At 41.0% G+C, this 22,502-nt stretch overlaps 1 protein-coding gene across 10 annotated transcripts in view; it reads right to left on the bottom strand.

Annotated features, from left to right (window-relative positions):
- The window catches only part of LOC126997979 (protein numb-like), a 115,858-nt gene that overhangs the window by 3,560 nt on the left and 89,796 nt on the right, over nt 1-22,502 (bottom strand). For 2 of the 10 annotated variants that reach the window (XM_050859241.1, XM_050859240.1), the window contains exons 2-12: nt 18,507-18,992; nt 12,582-12,752; nt 11,209-11,280; nt 10,361-10,438; nt 9,820-9,960; nt 8,790-9,000; nt 7,683-7,795; nt 7,335-7,482; nt 3,512-3,577; nt 459-722; nt 162-321 (exon numbers count right to left, since the gene is read on the bottom strand). In XM_050859241.1, the coding sequence (XP_050715198.1) occupies nt 162-321; nt 459-722; nt 3,512-3,577; nt 7,335-7,482; nt 7,683-7,795; nt 8,790-9,000; nt 9,820-9,960; nt 10,361-10,438; nt 11,209-11,280; nt 12,582-12,752; nt 18,507-18,728 (1,646 nt within the window). In that variant the 5' untranslated portion in view covers nt 18,729-18,992. Of the gene's footprint in view, nt 1-161; nt 322-458; nt 723-3,511; nt 3,578-7,334; nt 7,483-7,682; nt 7,796-8,789; nt 9,001-9,819; nt 9,961-10,360; nt 10,439-11,208; nt 11,281-12,581; nt 12,753-14,904; nt 15,573-18,506; nt 18,993-22,502 lie in introns of those variants that run through there. The other 8 variants (XM_050859248.1, XM_050859249.1, XM_050859247.1 and 5 more) reach the window with 7 other exon arrangements.

The raw sequence follows: 22,502 nt of genomic DNA, 5'->3' as shown, positions 1-22,502 counted from the left end.
AAATTTCCTTTTCTCCCAACCATAACTTTACCCTGATTCATTACTCCTTATCAATTCCACAAAACTCTGTCCATGTAAAATCTCTTAGAGACAAGACAAAGACACTATCAATAAAAGAAAGTAAATACTCGTCTCAACTGCCTGCCAAGACTTATTCTTACCCAATGGGTGGAGAGGAAGTACCATTGATGATCTTGGCCTGGGGATTGATCTGAGAGAGCCACTCCTCCCCTAGGGATTTCCCCTCAGTGGTGTGGCCATTAACCTCGGGTGCTGTCCAGGGGTTCTCCTCACGAATGGGCTCAACTGATGGTAGCAACACTGTGGGTACAAAAAGGAGTTACAAAAGCTGAAGCCAGTTTGCTGTTTTTAGTTTCCATGTGTGTGTGCAGTTTGGAATATATAACAAATTGATCATGTAGCAAACAGAAATTTTGTCAGCTTTTTTTCCTTCCTACCTTGTGAGGTGGGAGGAATGATGTGTTGGCTGGCTGTGACAGTTCCAGCTGTGTTGGTGTAGCTGGTGAGGGTGGTGCTGGTGGTGGTGACGGCAGTGGTGGTGGCGATGGAGTGGGCCGGGGAGGTGGTCGCCTCAGGGGAGGAGAAAGGATCCGTGAAGTTGGATAGGAGGGAGAGGCCGGCTGACAGCTCCTGACACATGGCGGACACTGCATCCCCTTGCTTGTTCTCCACTACTGGGGAGCTCTCAGGGATGGGGGTCACTGGGAAGGGGAAATTCTGTTTATCTTGGGTCTCCATTTCAATGTTATGTCATATGGATGATAGAGTCTCTCTCTTTCTCTCTCTCTCTCTCTCTCTCACTCAGTCTCACTCTCTTGTTCGTTTACTCTCTGTTTATGTCTTTATCTCTCTCTCTCAAATTGCATTGGCTAAATAAAATTAATGTCCTCTTTGAATAACTAATCCACACAATTTATCATCTAGACAGGAAAAATAGAATTTTAAAATTTACAATTCAATGTTACAGCAATTTCATTAAGGTATAATTCCAATGAGGTACAAGATCTGAGCAGGCAGCTTTTTAGAAGCATCATATCACAAATTTGTATAAGTATATATGTTCATTAGCAAAACTTCAAACAATCTGACGACAGAATGTAAAACCTTGTCATCATTATGAGGCTGCCTCTGTACTTGGTGCTAATTCACCTGGTTTTATATTTTCTCCATAATTATAACTTGCATTGTTTTATCAGTCCCTACAGTTTCTCATCTAATAGTCAGAGCAAACTTATGGCTTTGAATACTACTTATGAGCTATTAGTGTACTTTGACTTTTGACTAAAATTTAGGACCATGCACAACATACTTTTTGTGCTTGTACTTTAACCAAGGTGTGTGTGTGTGTATGTGTGTGATACACTGGAGATGCCAATGCAAGTGGAGTCCCGACTATGTCTCAATCAGTAAGAGTAAGCTTTACCTTAATAAGGTTTTGAACTAGACTATCTCCTAGTCCAGATCATTCCACAGTTTAGTGGGTCTATATGGAAAACTGATGTTTTTAATATCCTTCAAGCATCTACCTTCCATTTCTTTCCCTTCTCCCTGTGAACACACAGTAAGGCTGTGAATCTAGTCTGCCCATTCTTTGCTGCTTACCCAGCTAAGATTTCATCCTGCCCTGAAACCTTTCTTACATCTTAAGCTTCCAGTAGTTTATACCTTTGTTCCATATCCAGTTTACTGTCTTTAAACACTACATTTCCCTCTCTTGCCACAAAATAACTTCCTTTAATGAAGACTGATTGAAAGCTTTTGTTCATTATTCCAACTTGCATTACTTTGTAAACCTTCCCATCTGGTTTCAGCTTGTTGATTCCTCTCTTTTGCTTAAATGTGCTACTGACAAACATATAGTGTTGGTTTCTCCATGCAGCTGTGAATTATTCCTCTTTCAATTTTTTTATCTCCCTCTCTGCAGATCCTAAGATCCATTTCCAGCTTTTCTTTTTGGATTTGTTGTTACCAATTCTTCATCACCTTTTCAATGCTGCATCCCTTTCTCTTTATGCTATCTCACACCTTCTGTTGAACCAAAACTTTTTCCTGGTCTACCCCTTGCTTAAATTTGGTAAATACAAGGTTTACAAAGATACCCCATTTCTTCTATGTCTCTTTGTCTCTGAATTCTCTGCTATCTGCCTGTTCAAAGAATTCCCTAATCAATAGTGTTTTTTCACTTTGACCATTATTTTGACTTTTCTTCACTAGTTAAGAGACAGGACCCCACTTATGCACTCCTATCCCTTTTATTACAATAGACTGAACCTCACTACACTGGTTTTCTATTGTGATGTTTCCGATGGCTGACATGGAGGTGGAGTTGACGCTGCAATCGCCCGTGCATACGTCTGTGTGTGTGTGTGTGTGTGTGTGTGTGTGTGTGTGTGTGTATGTGTGCATGCGCTGGTGTAAAATATATTACGTGCTTTAATTTAGACGTACGTGTGTGTGGACAACTAGAACACAAACATACAGACATTTGCCGTTTGCAAACCTTAGTGGCATGCAAGTCAGTCAAAGCTTCAGGTTATCATCATCATCATCATCACCATCATCACAACTAGAACTTTTAAAACTTACTTATTCAGAATCATTACTCTGTGCATCCTAGGCTAGCAGTTCTTCCTGGAGTACTGCTTAACAAGACCTATTACTTACAAACTTCACAAAAGTTCATTCTGCCAAAAATATAAAACTTACCACAGAATATGAAAGCACCTTTACAAGTAACAGATTTTGTGAATATACTTTGCCTGCTATAACTCTTTACTTCTGACTATAACTATGTGGTCAAAACTTTCCCTATGGTATTCCACACAAAACAAATATTACTGCCTCTTGGAATAAACCCAACATCATGGTAAGCAATAGTTTTCTAATGCAAATAAGCTACTCACTCATCCTGTGAGATAAAAGAAAGGATAAAGCAAGCCATGAGAAGCTTCTCATATCAAGACAAGCAGAAATCTGTTGCAAAGTAACCAAAGGTTAACCCAGTGCATCACATGCCACTGTCCACCTGTCCACCCTACAACAACCAAGACCAGCCTTTGCTGTGGGTGGGTGGGTCAGTGACCATTCCAGGCAGTGTTAAGTGTTGGTGCTCTTACAAGATAAGCACAGTGATTCAGCATTGCAGTGTTCATCACTTAAAATAAGAATCAACTTCCTTACAAATAAGTACTCAAGTTAATTTCACTGATTCAGACTTTAAGAATTCATAACCACAATTATTCTTTGGGTTCTTCATATGAAGCTAAGCAGTGGCATAAATAAAACACCAAAAGACAGTGTTTGCTCAAGGCACATTTAAGTAATAACACTTGTGTCTTAATCACTGAAGTTTGTTACATCCCTCGAGCATAATCATGACCTACAGTGATAAACAAGGACAAATAACCAGGCAGCACAAAACCACTCATGTCAGTGGGAGGCAGGAGGAGGAGTCTGCAAGTCAAGACAAAAGCCATGCACAGACACTCACTGTTAACTGCATTTGGTAGCGAGTGGAGTCTATTCCTGTGAGTGCGTGGAGGGGGCTGGGGACTCTCTGAAATGGTAAACACGCAAACCATCCACACAAGCACTAACAAATGACAGAACTGACGAACACTGTGCAGTGTACTTCCGTGGTGCCAAATAAACTAGTAGGTAAGTTCAGACTTCAACATTTGCTTGGCTATTACTAAGCATAACCTCCTTCAATGTCATGTATGAAAAAGAGGAATTTTACGGTTGTGATGTTAGGATTAATGGCTATACAGAAAAATGCACCGGAAAAAAAAAAAAAAAAAAAAATATATATATATATATATATATTTTTTTTTTAGTGGGTGTAAATGGAGCCTAAGGTCAAATTTGATTTGAAGATAATGCTTGATAGATTTATAAAACTTTTCCTCACAGTCTTCCATTGAAGAATATTTTTAAAAGTGCACAAGATGATTTAATTTTGATGAGTAGTGTAGCAAAATTTTGCTTGGTAATAATACAGCACTAATGTAAAGCTTCATTTAACAAAATAATTCTGCTCTTCACTGGTGAGATTATTTTCTATTGAGAATGTGACAAAAAAGTAACTACAAGCAGGTATGTTTGCCCCATTCGGTCGCAAATGTTGACGTCTGGTTGTCTTAAAACTACCCTTGAAAGGAGACAAGAATGAAAACACTCATAAAAGAACACAATGTACACGACAAAACAAGTCTGGCAGCAGAGAAAGACAAAGGTGGAGAGAAGGTGAGTCAAGGAAGACAGGGAGAGGTCATCAAGCAAGGAGTGCTTCTGTAAAGTTGAATTTTTTATGCATGACCAATGCTTCACTCCCAGGCACTATAGATATAGGAAAAAATAAGTAGGGATTGGAAAGGAAGACAAAATATAAGCAAGAACTATGGTGATGCAACTATGTAGAAAGTAGAAACAGAAAATGGAAGTAATGAAAACTTGAATTTCCTATGCACAATGTTGGTATATACATTGAAATATAAAGTGTGTGTGTGTGTGTGTGTGTGTGTGTGTGTGTGTGTGTGTGTGTGTGTGTGTGTGTGTGTGTGTGTGTCTAATTCACCACGGCCTGATTACGAGTTGGACTCGTAATCGCCAGCAGGTGCCCTCCCAACGTGAGCAAGTGCTCTTTTTAGTTGATCTGTGTGTGTGTGTGTGTGTGTGTGTGTGTGTGTGTGTGTGTGTGTAATTCACCCACGGCCTGATCACAAGCTGGACTTACAATCGCCAGCAAATAGTATCCCGACAAAAGCAAGCTCATTATAGTTGATCTCTGAATATTACTGCGACCTTCACACACCACACCCCCCATCCCCCTTGCTAAATGGGGTCAGTAACCACTCCTTGTCAGCAGAAAAATCCCAGCCTGAGTGGTGCTCGAACCTCTGCTTGCCAGGCCGTGAAGCCTGGCAGTGCAAAGCATTTAATCACTGAGCTACAGAGTGGTGTGTGTGTGTGTGTGTGTGTGTGTGTGTGAGAGAGAGAGAGAGAGAGAGAGAGAGAGAGAGAGAGAGAGAGAGAGAGAGAGAGAGAGAGAGAGAGAGAGAGAGAGAGAGAGAGAGAGAGAGAGAGAGAGAGAGCACTAAAACAGGTACTAAAAGTTCTAATAAGTTAAACTTAAGCAATCTAGAGGGTGGGTACAAGCCAAAACTACAAATAACTAAATGTGAATGCTTTCATACAGGGAAACTATACACAAAAATAAACATAGGGTGAGGTGGACATAACTCGTACACGGTCACGAGACGTACAAAGGCTGTCTTGTTGAAGCAAAACATCGAGGGGAGTCTCACTTCCTACAGTAGAAAGAAAATGGGACACCAACAGCTGACGCAACCATCTTGTGCTGCAAGCCTCACGCCAGAAAATGCTAGGCGAGTTTTTAATTTTCGAGTTGTCTGATGCAATTTTTTTGCCTCATAGTATAGTGTATGGTGATTGTGAATATGGCTTGACTTTGCTGGTGAAGGTTTCCATGGCGAATATGATCATATTGAAAAGATATTGTTGCACTGAGTTTTTGTGTTCGTGGGAATCCCGTAATCAAACATGTGCGTAGTTCACGAGTCGTTCAGCTACTGGACGCAAAATGTTATTGTAAAGCCTGGTTACATTTGACAAGCATAGAAAACCACCTAAAAATTATGAGTTAAAACACTGTCATCACTTGCAGAATTGGAAGTCCAAACAATCTAAACTGATACCTCAAAGGAAGCCCACAGCCTAAGGATTACTTTAGGCACTTGGGTTTGAGTCTTGGTGCAAAGCCAGATTTATAAGAAATTTATTTATAAAATTGTACGGGCCGTGAACACCTCGTGTACGAGCCGTGACCCCCTTGTCACAAGACGTACAGCAACTGAAATAAAAATAAAACCTTCCTATGGAGAAAAATATTCTCTGGAGAAGCTCAACACATAGAGGAAGCCCATTTCCTGAGGAGTATTATCCACTCTTTGTTTTGCCTGTTAGGGCAAATATAGATTTTTAATGAATATTTTCCCGCTAGTAGTATGGGTTGTGTCCACCTCACCCTATATATTACAACTGGAAAACAAAAACAAAAACAGGAGACATGGATTAACCACTAAGTACTATGATAATTAACAGTTAAATGTGTTGATGTTCATCCTCTTCGCCACACACCTGAAATTCTAAACCAGACTAAGATCCTGTTTTTCTGGGAATAGTTGGCTATACTTCGATTCTGACTCACGAGAGAAAGTAAATATTATCTAAGAACGTAGTGACTTATAAAAATGCACCGGGTGGACCTGAGCAACTTTACCTGTATGAAATGTATATGAACAACACATTTCAATACCTAGTCAAGAAATATTTCTTCAAAGCAGAAGACATAATTTCCTCATCCTTAGAACTGTAAATCCATCATTGACTCTGTCTGTCTGAGAGTCAAGAGGAGAGCTGGGACAATACTGTGGTGAGAGCCAAAGGTGCTGAGCCAAACATGTGCTGTGATAACACTGAAAAACGCTGCTGCTGTCTCATCGTTACTTACTAAATGAACTGGTTGTCTTTGAGCGTGGGATGCGGCCTAGGGGCGAAACTTTAAGTGAGCAGAACAGCAGTGTAAGGAGCATGAAAATTCTTTGAATGGTAAAAATTGAATGGTAAAAAATGCAAGACATTCATAATAAAAACCACACACTCCAGTTAGTCAAGGATGGCACTGGCTGCAGGAGTAACTTCAATGATGCAACAATTTGTCATTCCTTTATGGCAACATCCACATTACTGTAACGTTTTTCTGGTCACCGGCACACATGAAAACAAGGACTGACGACGTAGCCAAGACGGTGTTTTCATTTATAGTTTTATCTTGAATCGTCGCAAGTTATGACTCCCATCTATGTTTGAGTTAGTAGGTACCAACCACTTGTCAATTCTGAATGTGTAGTAACTAATAAATCAAATAGAAAATTACCTGTTTTGTGATGAAAGACTTACACGTGCTAGAATCCTTCAGATATAATGAAGGGCAAAGTAAAAACATGAATAAAGAACTGTAAGATATGATCATAAACACTAGGAAAAAGAGGGAGGATATAATAGAAGAACGAGAGGAAATAATGAAAAGGGAAACTTCTCTCTACTATCTTGTATCATACCAATTATTTGTTGAATGCCAATTGCTGGGTACCGTTCTCTATCATCTCAGTGGCACCACAATAAATTTACATGATATTGCTTGTTTAGATTAAAAAATTTAATGTTGGAATCTGAAACACACTTAAAACGACAGTAAAGTAAAGACAATGGCTGTGGGAGGGCTGTATTACCTGGGGGGGGCTGGGTGTTGTTGTTGATGATGGCCGCAGCCACGTTGGTGTTGTTAGTGGCAGTGTTGTCGAGGGACATGGAGCGAGTCCTCTCCAGGTTTGACGGCAGGTCATTGAGCCTCAGCGACAACTGCCTCTTGAAGGGGGACTGAAACGCAAAATTGTATTCATGGTAATAGTGACTGCAGAAATGTTTAATATTCAAGAGGCAATGTACATTTTACCACCAAGATAAACTGAAGAAGATATTTTATTTTAAGTAACAAAAAATATACTCTTAAATCTGAAAGTACATGAAGTTTTTGTAGGTTGACTTGACTCCTGTGACTCCCATGTTTGCCCTCCTACCTGGTTGAGGTGCTGGAACACCCTGAAGGAGCCCTGCCGCTGCAGCATTAGGGGCGTGGCATGAGGCCTGGCGATGGCATGAGGGTTCTCCACCTTCTTCACTGGCACAGGATCTGTGAGGGAAGGAGTGGGGAATGTAATGACAAGACACATTGTGAATAAATGCTTCATAATTGTCAACTAAGACAGTTAGTTTATGAGCATTTGCAGGGAAGGTGCATAGGAAATACTGCACATGTATGGTGTGGACTGCAGGCTTTTGATGGTCTGTAGTGGCAGTGTGGCTTGTGTTAGAATGAAAGGATGTCTTGGTGAATGATTCTGAGTTAATGCTAGACGTAGGTAAGGAATGTTGGAGAGATATCAAAAGATGGTTGGGAATAAATGCAGATGGAGAATCTCCAGTCTCATTTGTGTGGATGATGCAGCCTGCCTGGGTAAAGTATACAAAACCTTAACACAATGTTTTTACTAAACACCAGAGAAAGTGAAAGGAGCAGAGCATACTCCTGCAAAATATATTTGTGTGTGTGCGTGCCGGCACACAGAATGGTGGAACTGATCTCCTCTTAACTTGGGCTCATACGGTCCAGCAAAGCATATCATTCAAAACTCTCGAGACAGGAACCTAGCAAAACAAAACAAAACAAAACAGTGTCAGTAATAATATCAATGATAAACATAATAATAACATTCCAAAAATAGTACATTCACAGCAGATGAGTAACAAACAGCTGAACCATATCCAGGATGCAGGTTCCCTTGACATTCACACATGCTTCTTTTATTATTGTACTTTTTTGTATTGGTAGATTTAGAAGTTGTATACCAACAGCAAAGTTGTGTTTTAGCTCCTAAACATGAGGGACTAGCAGCAGTGTAGCTGAAGTGGCAATCTATTGAGATTCATATCTCAAATCTGCAAAAATGCCTATTTGGCATGAAGACCTTGCTTTATATAACCATCATCAAAACACTGAATACTGAAAAAAACATTCTGATTATGAGTCATGCTTTTTATCTAGTGTCAGGCAAGTATCTACATCAAATATGATTTTTTATATTTATTCAGAGCTAGAATACGAAGAAACCAAATATTCTGCTCACCGGGGACTTGAGGCTTACCAATAGGCTTCCACTCCTGGGGGTCCGAGAGTCTCTCGGTTACTGTCATCTGTCTGAAGGAGCCACTGCGGGTGAAGGCAGACGTGGCCGGGTCAAAGGACATGGTGACCCCACACTCCTTGTCCCTCTTTTGCTTGCGCTCCAAGCAGGCAGCAAAGGCACAGCCCACAGCATGGCTCAGCCTCTCGCCCTGCTGAGTTGAAGGAACACAAGTCATACATTGGGTGGCAATGAAAGTTTATACTACACTTGTTATCATAATATTACCAATCTTGAATAACTATTTAATTTATGGAGTTAAAGAGTCATACCTGTCATCGTTTCAATTATTTACTAAAGCCTTCCTAACTCATAGAATTGAGTCTAATTGAGCAAAGGATATCAGATGCTGTAAAAGACCCTGTCAAATGAGGTATATGCATACACACATCACCAAAACTGATGTTTTCATCAACCCTATCCAATCTAGTTCACAGAGCTAGGAACATTGGCATTTTAAGGAAGCTGACTTTATAGAGATTTTGGTAAACTCTAAATAAGATGAGCCCCACACGGCACATAGAACACCACAACCAAGTTAATCTAATTTTTCACCTTAAGCAAGTTTATTCTTGAGAAGAGAGAACTTTGAGTAAAGGGCAGCAAATTTAAAAAAAAAAAAATTTATGAACAGCAATATACAACAATCCCACACTACTCAAGTCCTAGAAATGTAATCTCACTTCAACTCCACACGTTCATAATCCCAGGCCTTGAGGAAATTCTTCATATCGTTGTATAACTACATGAACAGCAGTCAAGGTGCAAAAACATTGTTCCCAATCAATAGACAAATATTTTCCCTTAGGGGCTTTTACAGACTTTTGTGATGAAAGTGGGCATATTCAACTCACTGTTCTTTGTTTATATTCACTTTATCATTTATCAACAACCACTTCCTGTATAAGGTTCAGTGGGTTATGATCTTCCCTTCTTAAACACACACTGGATCAAGCACTTAGTATCCACTTACCGTTTCCTTGACGGCATAGAATCCATGACACATCCATCGTCGTGTTGTACCGTCGCGGCATATGTATGAGAATCCTTTTTCATGGTTGCGGTCAGGAGCACAAAAAGATACCTTCTCTATCGTTTGGTCCACAATCAAACCCTAAAAAGTACAAATCAAAAGCATTAGGACCAAGACTAAGTTGGGTTATCTTGTTTACAAAGGTACATTTCAAGGTGAAATAATGAACTGCAGATGAGCAGCCCAGGAGAATGGTGTCTGGCTCACTCAGCTCACCCAGATTATCATATGCCCCTAAATTTATCTTTGATATGAGAATATAAAAGGGATCAAGTAAACTTTATAATAAAATTCTAACATAACAGTTAAAGTTAATGGGTAGAGCATAAAGTGTGAACAAAGCAACACATTACAACACAGCAATCTGTTTGATATTTAATTTATGAACAAAACATGTGCATACATTTGGCATTGTACTCTGCCAAAAAGTCACACAGTAGTTTAAACTGCATGACAATTTTGACATAAGAACTTGACTTACTTTGGTCTCATCATCGACAACCCTCAGCCCGTCCCCAGACACATACAGCATCCCTCGGAGGGGACGTCGGCGAGAGTTCTGTGTGAAGAAAATGTTAAATTAGAGAAAAATGTGGAGAGAGAGAGAGAGAGAGAGAGAGAGAGAGAGAGAGAGAGAGAGAGAGAGAGAGAGAGAGAGAGAGAGAGAGAGAGAGAGAGAGAGAGAGAGAGAGAGAGAGAGTTGATATTTGAAAATGCATAAGAAAAAAAATTGTGACTTATCACTTATCCCCATTTCTATATACAAAACAAATAATACAACCTCATCATCTCATCATTCCATTTATGGCACTTGATAAAATTACCAACCAAATACTCCTCAAAGTATTGCAAATCCATTCTTTGATATGTTTTATTTTCTGTACTCCATGTAAGAATTTTCTTAATCTTCCATTTTGGACAGAATAAAAACAAAATAGTCAACTGTCAAGAACTCGCTCGGTGTGCTTTCTAGGTGACTGCTGAAGCGGAAGTTGTGGAAGCAGTTGCAGCGAGACATTTATATTTTTTGTATGTGTCTCCTACCTTGACGCTGATTACATGAAATTATAAACTTACGTGAAAACTTTTGATGAACCAATAGAGAACGATACGAATAAATGAATTTTAGAAAAAAGACTGATTTCCTGGACACCTAACTTCAATAAATTATATGTAGGAAATATAGCTCTGTCAAGGCCATTTCTGAGCATCAATGATGTGAAGATATAAAAAAAAAAAAAGTTTCTGATCTATAAATGTTTCCTTAGTACTAAAGAAGGTCAAAAATGACTTGGCTGTTAATGAAAAGCAATGTGTCATGGCACTTACCCTGAGCACCTTCAAGGCTTCCTCACACACCTGCATCCCTCTCGACTCAAACACCTCCACGCAGCCCAGGTACTGTAGGGAGAGGGAGATCATGAGTGTGTGTGTGTGTGTGTGTGTGTGTGTGTGTGTGTGTAAAAAGATTAGAAGTGAAGGAATACCAAATGAGATGACAATGAAAAGAAGCAGTAACAAAAAGAATGAAAATATGCAGTGAACGTTTTGGCAATAGTGAAGCATAACATCAAGGTGTATATAGACTCAACAGTATAGATTGCACTAACAGTAGTTCAGTGCCTCAACACATGATATGCTACTCTTGGCAACTGATGAATTTTTAAATGTTGTGTTAGTATTTGTTAAGAGTTATGTGGCTAGTTTGACTTTTTAATTCCATTTTCTGGGACAAAGTTAGCTAGAAGTGTTGGATTTTCACAGTTAAGTTGACATGTTACAAAGTCAGTTGTAAAGTTATATAAAAATAATCAACAAAACCAACCAACCAAGCCTTGAAAAGTGGGTCAAATAAGACAAATCAGCCACATTAATGGTGATGAAGAGTAAAACATTTAAAAAATCTGGTGAGTGTCTAAGTTGTATTACGAGGACTACGGTGTGAAAAAAAATACATAAGTATAGAATGTAGGGGTAGATCTAATTTTATGTATCTTTTCATTAATTCTTTATTCAAATTTTAATACCATCTCTAATACTTAATTTCCAGCCTCTTCCCCAAATGATGCATTCCTCATTGTTCAGGGAGTTGTTTGTTAGGTTTTAGTGTTTCTGCTAGACAGATAACTTGTGATTTCTGATCTTGAATGGTGTCTTTTACCTCTTGTAATTTTAATACCATTCCACTCTTTAATCATCTACATATTTAACCTATGCTTTCCATTTTGTTTACCACTTCCTTACTTGAAGCCCGCCCCCCTCAAAAAAATTTACTGATCTGATCTGATCCTTCATATTTTTTCCCCTTTTACCTTTAAAATTTACTCTCTTCCTGTTTTGAGACACCCATGTCTTTGAAATCCTCCACCTTTTAGACCTGCTTGCATTTTTATAATTTAATCAACTTCATTTACACTGTGGCAGGTTACCTTAAACGTCTTATTTTACAGTTTTCATATTTACCCAGCCTTTTGTATATATTCTTTTTTTTTTTTTGTGTGTGTGTGTGTGTGTGTGTGTGCGTTTCTCTTAAAAAATGTGTGTGCCTGTTTGAATATGGATGGGTATCGTGCGAGGTTGTTTGATTCCTTATTATTGAGACAGTTGTCTAATTGAGTGGTGGTGGTGGGGTGTAACCGGTGGTGGAGAGCGGTGAATGCGGCATCTTTCTAGTCTGAGGCCAGTGTTACCGCTATGCGCACCTTGACAGGGAAGGAGCAGGTGCCCGCCCTGACCGAAGCTTCGTCCGTCTGCCATTGGTGCGGCTTGGAGGCCTCGGTGACGTGGTGGTCCTTCTTCTTCCGGAAACTCTCACGGAAACTTCGCCTGAGCCGGTCCATCCTGCGTCCCCGCGAGTTGCTTGGACCCTCAACCTGCGGGGAACATGGGAGGTCAGGTCAGGGTACGACGAGAGAGAGAGAGAGAGAGAGAGAGAGAGAGAGAGAGAGAGAGAGAGAGAGAGAGAGAGAGAGAGAGAGAGAACGGGGGGGAGGGGGGTATGGGCGTACGTCACAGAATACATTAATCACATAATATAAGCTATCACTCATGTCATAATTCTAATAACGTTTCGAGTGCAGTCTGTTCACGCCATACATCATTCATACCATCCATGCATTAAAAACGGGCTCAAAGGCTGAATCAGGATGCCAATCAAATATATCGACCCAAAACGTTAATGGTAGAAAAAAATAAATAATGGAAAGGAATTCGCTGCCGGCTTAGTGAACCAGATACATCCACCGCACAGCGTACTACACGTAATTGGAATGGTGGAGTGTAATTGGAAATGCAATCCACCAACCCTCCGGTGACGTCAATGGGAATAATAAATACGGGCGATGGTAAACGGGGCCGTGGGGCATATACATGTGTTCGAATGCTAAGCTGAGAGACGATAAAGGTGATAATAGCAACCTAACACGATGAAAAAATAGGATCGTAGGGTATATACATGAGTTCGAGTGCTAGGCTAAGAAGGTGAAAGGGATGTTGCTTGTTGGGGCACTGGGTATTAAGGAGTGTGATAGGGTTAGGTTAGGTTAGGTTAGCGCCAGACTTTTCAAACGTAGTAGTATTATAAGGAGTGTGATTGGGTTAGGTTAGGTTAGGTTAGCGCCAGACTTTTCAAACGTAGTAGTATTAGACTTTTCATACGTAATGGTATTAATGGTAAGGAGTGTGATAGTGTTAGGTTAGGTTAGGTTAGCGCCAGACTTTTCAAACGTAGTAGTATTAATTGTGAGTGTGATAAGATTAAGTTAGCTTGGGTTAGCGCCAGACTTTTCAAACGTAGTAGTATTAATGGTAAGGAGTGTGATAGGGTTAGGTTAGGTTAGGTTAGCGCCAGACTTTTCAAACGTAGTAGTATTATAAGGAGTGTGATAAGGTTAGGTTAGGTTAGGTTAGCGCCAGACTTTTCAAACGTAGTAGTATTAATTGTGAGTGTGATAGGCTTAGGTTAGGTTAGGTTAGCGCGAGACTTTTCAAACGTAATGGTATTAATGGTAAGGAGTGTGATAGTGTTAGGTTAGGTAAGGTTAGCGCCAGACTTTTCAAACGTAGTAGTATTAATGGTAAGGTGTGTGATAGGGTTAGGTAAGGTTAGCGCCAGACTTTTCAAACGTAGTAGTATTAATGGTAAGGAGTGTGATAGGGTTAGGTAAGGTTAGCGCCAGACTTTTCAAACGTAGTAGTATTAATGGTAAGGAGTGTGATAGGGTTAGGTTAGGTTAGGTAAGGTTAGCGCCAGACTTTTCAAACGTAGTAGTATTAATGGTAAGGAGTGCGATAGGGTTAGGTTTCGTTAAGTTTGCGGAAGATGTTTCAACCGTCGTACGTATTAGAATTCAAGTATGTGGCTAGATTCGCTTTTCTAATCCATTTTTGGGGCAGAGTTAGTTAAAAGTGTTGGTATTTACAGTTAAGTCGACGTATTACAAACTCAGCCGTAAAAAAAATATATAGGTACCGTATATATATATTAAAAAAAAAAAAAAAAAAAAAAAATCAAGAAAACCAACCAACCACACCTTGAAAACGGGTAAAAAAAGACAGTTCATCTGCATTACGGTTGGTGAAGATTAATACGTCTAAAAAATCAAATCCTAGTAGAGCTTCCTTGATTATCCGAAAAAAAATGCATCATACAAGAATCAAACTGTGGTCGTGCTTGGCATACATTATTACAGACGCAAGACGGGCAGAGGAAGCATTTTTGAATAGATAACGTAAACAGTGACCTTGATCTACCACCTCCCCTCCCGCCATCACGTCCACAGGGCATTCAACGGACATCAATAAATAGTTAACGAGAGAGAGAGAGAGAGAGAGAGAGAGAGAGAGAGAGGCAGGCAGGGGATAAGAAACAAAGACAGGATGATAACTAGTTTTTCTTAGGGAAGGGCAAGGGGAAAAGAAATGGGAGAGAGGGAAAGGGAAGGGAAAAAAAAGGTGAGAGAGAGAGAGAGAGAGAGAGAGAGAGAGAGAGAGAGAGAGAGAGAGCAGCCCCCATCTTAGACTCACCCAGGATAAAGGGTCAGAGTATGTGGCGTAAAGGGGTGGATGTTTCTTCATTTCGCTTCCACTGCTGGCTGACCTAGGGCGGAGCATGTCTTCCCTGCTCATTGTGGCGACAGTAGCAATAATCCTCCACAAACAGGCACGAAAACGAGGGAGAAAATAGCCTTACAGGGAACACTTGAACACTCCCCAATATTTTCTGGGCCAAGAGTCGCAGGACCAACACACATATACGGACAATGCAACTATACGCAATGTCCTGAGAGCGGATACTGTCGTGAGAAAGATACACTCAGCACTAGGTCAGCACACGAGGAGTACAGATGCTGATAAGACAGACTCAGCACAGCACAGCACACAGGAATCCAGATGCTGACAGAACCACTAAGCACTGGACAGCATACGAGTCTAGATGCTGTTAGATACACTCAGCACATATGAAAGTTAGATACTGAGCGTTACATTAAACATTCAGTACAGCACACAATGAGTCCATATGCTGATAGAAAACTCATCACAGACAGCCCACACTGAGTTCAAATGCTGAACAGACACTGAGGAAAGAATCAGAGTAAGGCCGACTGACTCCACGCTTCACGGACAGCAGCGGCGAGAAGTGACACAACGCTGCACTTCTCAAGGCCCGTGTATGCTGTGCTGTGCTGTGCTTCTCTCTGACAGCAGGTGGTAAGGGTGAAGGGTTAACGGATAACGACAGTATGGAGCAACTGTGTCAAAGGAAATCCCTGGTTGCGATATCAACGACAGGATGAGGTGAGATAACATTCATAGCATCCATCACTGTACGAGAAACCAGAATGATGAAGATAAATGAAATATAGTCTAATGAATTACTGACGATCTGAATTAGGGAATCAATTGGTAGGAAAGGAATCATGAAGAATGTTTTAAGAATGTTTTCAAGGGTGGGAGGAGAGGAGAAACATAATTATAATGAGGAGGTAAGGATGTACTACACGTAAATACCCGGGAGTTACACTAAGCTAGATACATCCCGTGAGAGAGAGAGAGAGAGAGAGAGAGAGAGAGAGAGAGAGAGAGAGAGAGAGAGAGAGAGAATGGGGGTTACCACAAATGTTGCCAGAACCGTTACCTCAGAAAAACTCCTCGGCAGCAAAGGTGAGCTCCAGGACAAAGGTCAAAAGTGTGCGTGGTGCAGTCAATGGGTGGAGGAGAGAGAGAGAGAGAGAGAGAGAGAGAGAGAGAGAGAGAGAGAGAGAGAGAGAGAGAGAGAGAGAGTAAAATCAATGGTTTGTATACTTATTCGAAAAGAAAAATGCAGAAAACTTGACCTCGGTAAGCATTATATTTTTAAGTTCGTTTCCAGTTGCGCTTTCTTTTATTTTCATTCGACCTCCAATATCACCTCTCTCTCTCTCTCTCTCGTAATTCTGCTTATAATAAACTATGAATACAATATAATTACAGCACGAGACATATAATATAGTCAAACTTTTCACACACACACACACACACAGGTATACACGCAAGAAAACTTAACGAACGACTTTCACCTTTACAGCCTCCCACACTAAGAGTCAACTTCGCTTACATCACCTGGGTACATATATCTCCACGGGATGGTCTTCAAGTGTGTGTGTGTGTGTGTGTGTGTGTGTGTGTGTGTGTGTGTGAGAGAGAGAGAGAGAGAGAGAGAGAGAGAGAGAGAGAGAGAGAGAGAGAGAGAGAGAGAGAGAGAGAGAGAGAGAGAGAGTTTCAATCTTCCTCCCCTTCCCTCCCTCTCTCTGTTAGTTATATATACGAGAGAGAGAGAGAGAGAGAGAGAGAGAGAGAGAGAGAGAGAGAGTTTTCAATCTTCCTCCCCTTCCCTCCCTCTATTAGTTTCATATACGTAATTAACATACCTACCTGAAAACGTACACACACACACACACACACACACACACACACACACACACATCCTTGACACACTATATACTCGAGGGGATGACAAGCACCACCACAACCAAACTTGACACCGCCGTAAGCAAGGACAGAGCCAATTTGAGCGTTGTATAAACCTAACGTAAACAATGAACCGAGTCAGCCTGCGCATTACCACACAGTATAATTCTTGCGTTAATGACATCGCCGCAACACATGATAATTATACGATATCAAACACACATTTAAAAGGTCACGAGTACAACATTTTCTATAAGCCAATGTAACTAAAGAGCGATGATGTGGCTAAAGAAGAATTAACAACATCGCCACAACACATGATAATTACACGCTATCAAACCCCGACGTGTATAAAACTTTCTAAAAACAATATAACTGAAGAATAAAATGGAGTGATGTAGTTAAAGAAGAATTAACATCGCCATAACACATGATAATTATACGGTATCAAAACACCCCTTAAAACGTCACACGTAACACATCTATAAAACAATGTACTAGGCTAACTGAAGAAACGAGGACTTGGAACGATGTGGCTAAGGAAGAATAATGATGAAACTGTATACAATCTGTTGACGCGCCTTTTCTTCCGTTTTATCTTCTTAAGACTTCATAATTTCCTGAGCCACTAAAGTGATGAAAGAGGAAAAGAAAACACTGTCACTTGAAATGAATATGTTTACACTGTTTCCATGGCTCCCCTCTGTCGCTTTCGCTTGGCTTCTCCGTGTTATAACGTTCCATAAAACTAAATTAAAATTGAAAAATAAGATGTGTATGTGAAGGCAAGATTATGGATAGAGATGTAATGTTTACTGTTTCCTTTTGCGACTTCCACACCCTCACTTGTCTTCTCCGTGTTCTAACATTCCATAAAACACTAAATTAAAACTGAAAATAAGAATAGATATGAAGGTAAAATTATGGATGTGGATTTAGTTAGTGTTTACTGTTTCCCTGTGCGACTTCAACTCCCTCACTTGTCTTCTCCGTGTTCTTTCATAAAACACTTAATTAAGACTGAATAATAAGAACAGATGTGTGAAGATAAATATATGGATGTGGATATAGCTTCTTGTTTCCCTTTGCCCTTCCCACTTAAGAAAGAGGAATTATAGACGGACACACAGTATAGTACAATCACTAAAAAGATGCGATTGTTTACACCGTTTTCTTGGCTTTCGTTTCTGTCCTCCATTTGCCTTCTTAAATAAAAACATAAAAAAAAAAAAAAAAAAGAAGACAATGGTGAAGCTAAAAAAAAAAAAAAAAAAAATGTTTTCCTGTTTTTTGTCCATTTTTGCCTTCTGTTAAAGCATTTCCAAAAAAAAAATAAAATAAAAAAAAAACAAGAGTAGACAATGGCGTTAAGCTAAAAAAAATAAATGAAGGTTAAATGTTTACTGTTTTCCTTCCACTTGCCTTCTTCGTGTTAAAGCATTCCATAAAAAACTAAATTAAAACTGAAAAACAAGAGTAGATAATGGCGTGAAGCTAAAAAAATAAATGAAGGTTAAATGTTTACTGTTTTCCTTCCATGTGCCTTCGTGTTAAAGCATTCCATAAAAACTAAATTAAAACTGAAAAACAAGAGTAGATAATGGCGTGAAGCTAAAAAAAATAAATGAAGGTTAAATGTTTACTGTTTTCCGTCGCGCCTTTCCCTCTCGTCTCCTTACCTTGGGGTGGGCCGGCGCCTCTCGCCCATCGCCTCCCGCCTCGTCCCGCTGGTTTTCCTTGTTATGGTCGTCGCGGTGCTCCAGCTTGTCACGTTTCTTCTTCCTCAGTGATTTTCTGAGGGAGGCTCGCGCGTGTGAGGCCGTGTAGGAGGAGCCCAGGGAGTGGGGCGCCCCGCGGTGGTAGTCCCCGAGCGGCTCATGATGGGAAGAATTGGCGCCCATCTTTTATTTTTTTTCCTCCCTTTTTCTCTCTCCTATTGTCTTGTTGACACTATAGTCTCTCCTGTCTGTATATCTCGCACCTCTGACGCCACAGTGTCCTCCGTTCCAGACAATGCTTTTATCTTTTTTCCTTTTAGTTTTACTTTTTTCTTTGTTATTCGTCTCGGTTTCTGTCACAACAGCTCCATCGGGCAGATTGTTCGTTCCCGCACGCACTCGACGCAACCGTGTCTGAACCACTTGCGTCAGCGTGTAATTACAAAGCTAAAGAAGCGGCAGACACAGAAAGACACAAGGTAAGTACGCACTATCAAGATTACGGTCATGGGCCTATGTTATCAAGACAGACAGCTGAGGAGTGTTGAGGCTGTCCCGCACAACAGAAACAAACGCAACAACGGATCACCCAGAACGTGACTCAAACATAAAGAAATAGATAAATGCACACAAAGAACGAGGATCGACCTTTAATGATTACGATATTATACTGGGCACACGATAACCTGCATGTCTTCATGTGTGTGTGTGTGTGTGTGTGTGATATTACTTAAATTACTTCACGAGGTAAGTTTCAAGTGACATACTGCATTGCATGGGAATCACGGGTATAATTTGAATCTCTCTCTCTCTCTCTCTCTGACCTTGAAGCAATCTCCCCCCCCCCCCCTCGCTCATTCCTCTCGTCACACTTTGTGGGTATTAATATTTACCTCTCTCTCTCTCTCTCTCTCTCTCTCTCTCTCTCACACACACACACATACGAGCGTGGCGCGATAATCCAGACGTATTGTAAAATATGTCAAGATATAGATATGATAAATCTTTGAAATGATCTCTCTCTCTGCTTAAATTCAATAGTCATAAGCTGTCAAGATTAAGAAGTGTTTTACCTTCTTTTATTTGAGATTCATTTCGTTAATGACGCGGCATCTATCAGAAAAGAGAGAGAGAGAGAGAGAGAGAGAGAGAGAGAGAGAGAGAGAGAGAGAGAGAGAGAGAGAGAGAGAGAGAATTATCATAATTTATGCTCTCTATCCCTTCCTCACGCAACATACATCACGGGGTTTTGAAAATTATGTGGCTTCACTTCGCCACTGTCATACTATACTCGGTGGATGGGAACGCGCGAGGAGGAGGAGGAGGAGGAAAAGGAGGAGGGGAAGAAGAAAGAGGAGGAAAATTCTTAGTATAAGGAAATATGTAACGCAATATTTCTTTTTAACTGTCAGTGTATAAATGACGCGGTCTCTCTCTCTCTCTCTCTGTTCGGCGGGCAGGTGAGTTGGGTGGGGCAGGGATGGGGTGGAGGATGGTGTGGGGAGAGGGGGGCGCAGGAACATCAAGGACACCCACCATCACTACGCTATCACACACACACACACACACACACACACACACACGGCCGCAGCAAATGTAAACAAACGACGCTGAAAAGGACGATGACAACACAAAAACAGAAGAGCATCGCGCACAAAGACGCTATTGAATGTTCCTCACCGCCAGCTTATGATCGCCTGTCGGTCTTGGTTCGTAGAGTGGGTACACGTTCGCTGTAACCTTGCGAAGATGATGACCTGGAGGTATTGGTCACTATCTATCACCTGTCTTTGTTAGTTAAGATCATTAGTGTGTTTTCTCTCTCTCTCTCTCTCTCTCTCTCTCTCTTACTCCACCTTTTTCCACTTCGTTCAACACTTTTCATTTTATAATCTTTTTGTACTTCAGCCTCATTCTATTTCTTATTCATGTTTATTACCTTTACTTTCACTTACGGAAATATTAAAGAAATGAGAACAGTAAAAGAAATGAGGAGTTAAGTCATGCAAAAGTAGAAAAAGTCACACACGCAAAATTTCGACATTTCCACCGTGACTCAGATGAAACTGCGTGATGGAGGGAAAGGGAAGAAAGGCCAAATACGAGGAAGGGAAGATGAGGAAGAAGGAAGAGAGAAGGAAAGGGAGGAGAGAGGGAGGGTATAAAAGCTAATTACTTTCCTAGAGAGCGATGACGTCACTGAAAACACGCAGAGGTATGAAGAGGAGGAGGAACGAAGATGAGGAGGAGGAGAAAAAGAAATTAGAGGAGGGATCAGATTGCGGAAAGGAAGAAAGAGAGGGTCACACATGAGAGGACGAGCTAGGAGGAGGAAGAGGAGGAGGAGGAGGAGGACATGAGGAGGAGGAGGAGGAGGGGGACATGAGGAGGAGGAGGAGGAGGAGGAGGAGGAAAGCGAGGGAGTGGAAAATGGAGGGACAAAAGTTGGATCAATCTATCAGACAAATAAATCCGTGACAGCGAGAGAGAGAGAGAGAGAGAGAGAGAGAGAGAGAGAGAGAGAGAGAGAAAGGGGGCGGAGGCGGAAGACGGAACGGAATGCTGATTTAACAAGAGGATGGGGATCGAGAAGAGGAGGAGGAGGAGGAGGAGGAGGTGGTGGTGGTGAATAGGAGGAAGGAAGAGCAAAAGGAAGATGGCTGATTGATGCGATGAAGAAGACAAACAAGCCGATAACAAAGAGGAGGAAGAGATGAGGAGGAGGAAGGAGGAGTTGGAAGAGCTAAAATTACGATGAGGAAGAGGAGATGGAGGAGGTAGGATAATAAAAAGGGCGACAAGGAAGAAACTATTGAAGCAGAGGAATAAGAGAGGAGGAAGGAAAATGGCAACGGTGATGATAAAGTGAAGATGAAGAGGGGATAATGAAACATAAGGATGATAGTGACGCTGGGGAAGAAAATAATGATGGTAATGATGATGATAGCGAAGATGAGGAAGAGGGGATAATGAAAAAAATAAGGATGATAGTGACGCTGGGGAAGAAAATAATGATGGTAATGATGAGGGTGGAAGGAGAATGTTAATGATGATGATAGGAAGATGAGGAAGAGGGTATAATGAAAATAAGGATGATAGTGACGCTGGGGAAGAAAATGATGATGGTAATGATGAGGGTGGAGGGAGAATGATGATGATAGCAAAGATGAGGAAGAAAGAATGGTGAAAATAAAGATGACAGTGATGCTGAGGAAGAAAATGATGATGGTAATGATGAGGGTGGAAGGAGAATGATAATGATGATGATAGTGAAGATGAGGAAGAGTATGGTGAAAATAGTGATGATAGTGACGCCGAAGAAAGAGAATGATGATGGTAATGATGGGGGAAGAAGGAGAATGATAATGATGATGAAAGTGAAGAGGAGGAAGAGGGAATGATGGAAATGATGATAGGGAAGATGAAGAGAATGATGACGATGATAAGGAAGAGGAAAAGCAGAGGCAGGAGGAGGAACGCACTCTAAATTATGTAGGTTGACCTCACCAGCATCTGATATCGGATACTGGCACCCCTTCCCTCCCACGCCCCTAACGCTTACCTCCCCCCTTCCCATGATCACGCACACTTCACTCTCCCCTTCCTCTAACGTCTATACTCCCCCTCCCCCCCTCTATCTCTCTTCACACCTCCCGACAAACATACTTCACTCTTACCCTTCACCCCCTACCCTCCCACTCCCCCCTTCCCCACGATCACGCACACTTCACTCTCCCCTTCCTCTCAGGTCTACTCCCCCTTCCCCCCCTCTCTCTCTCTCTCTCTCTTCACACCTACCAACAAACATACTTCACTCTTACCCTTCACCTCCTTTCCTCCTGTACTTTCACTACATTCTTCTCGCATGCTCTCATTTTACCCCTTCCTAAGCTTTCCACTTTTCATACTGACACTTCACTTTTACCCTTCACCTCCTTTCCTCCTGTACTCTCTCCC

The sequence above is a fragment of the Eriocheir sinensis genome, chromosome 13 (genome assembly GCF_024679095.1).
Source record: "Eriocheir sinensis breed Jianghai 21 chromosome 13, ASM2467909v1, whole genome shotgun sequence".
NCBI lineage: Eukaryota > Metazoa > Arthropoda > Malacostraca > Decapoda > Varunidae > Eriocheir > Eriocheir sinensis.
This window is presented reverse-complemented; position numbering and strand designations above follow the sequence as displayed.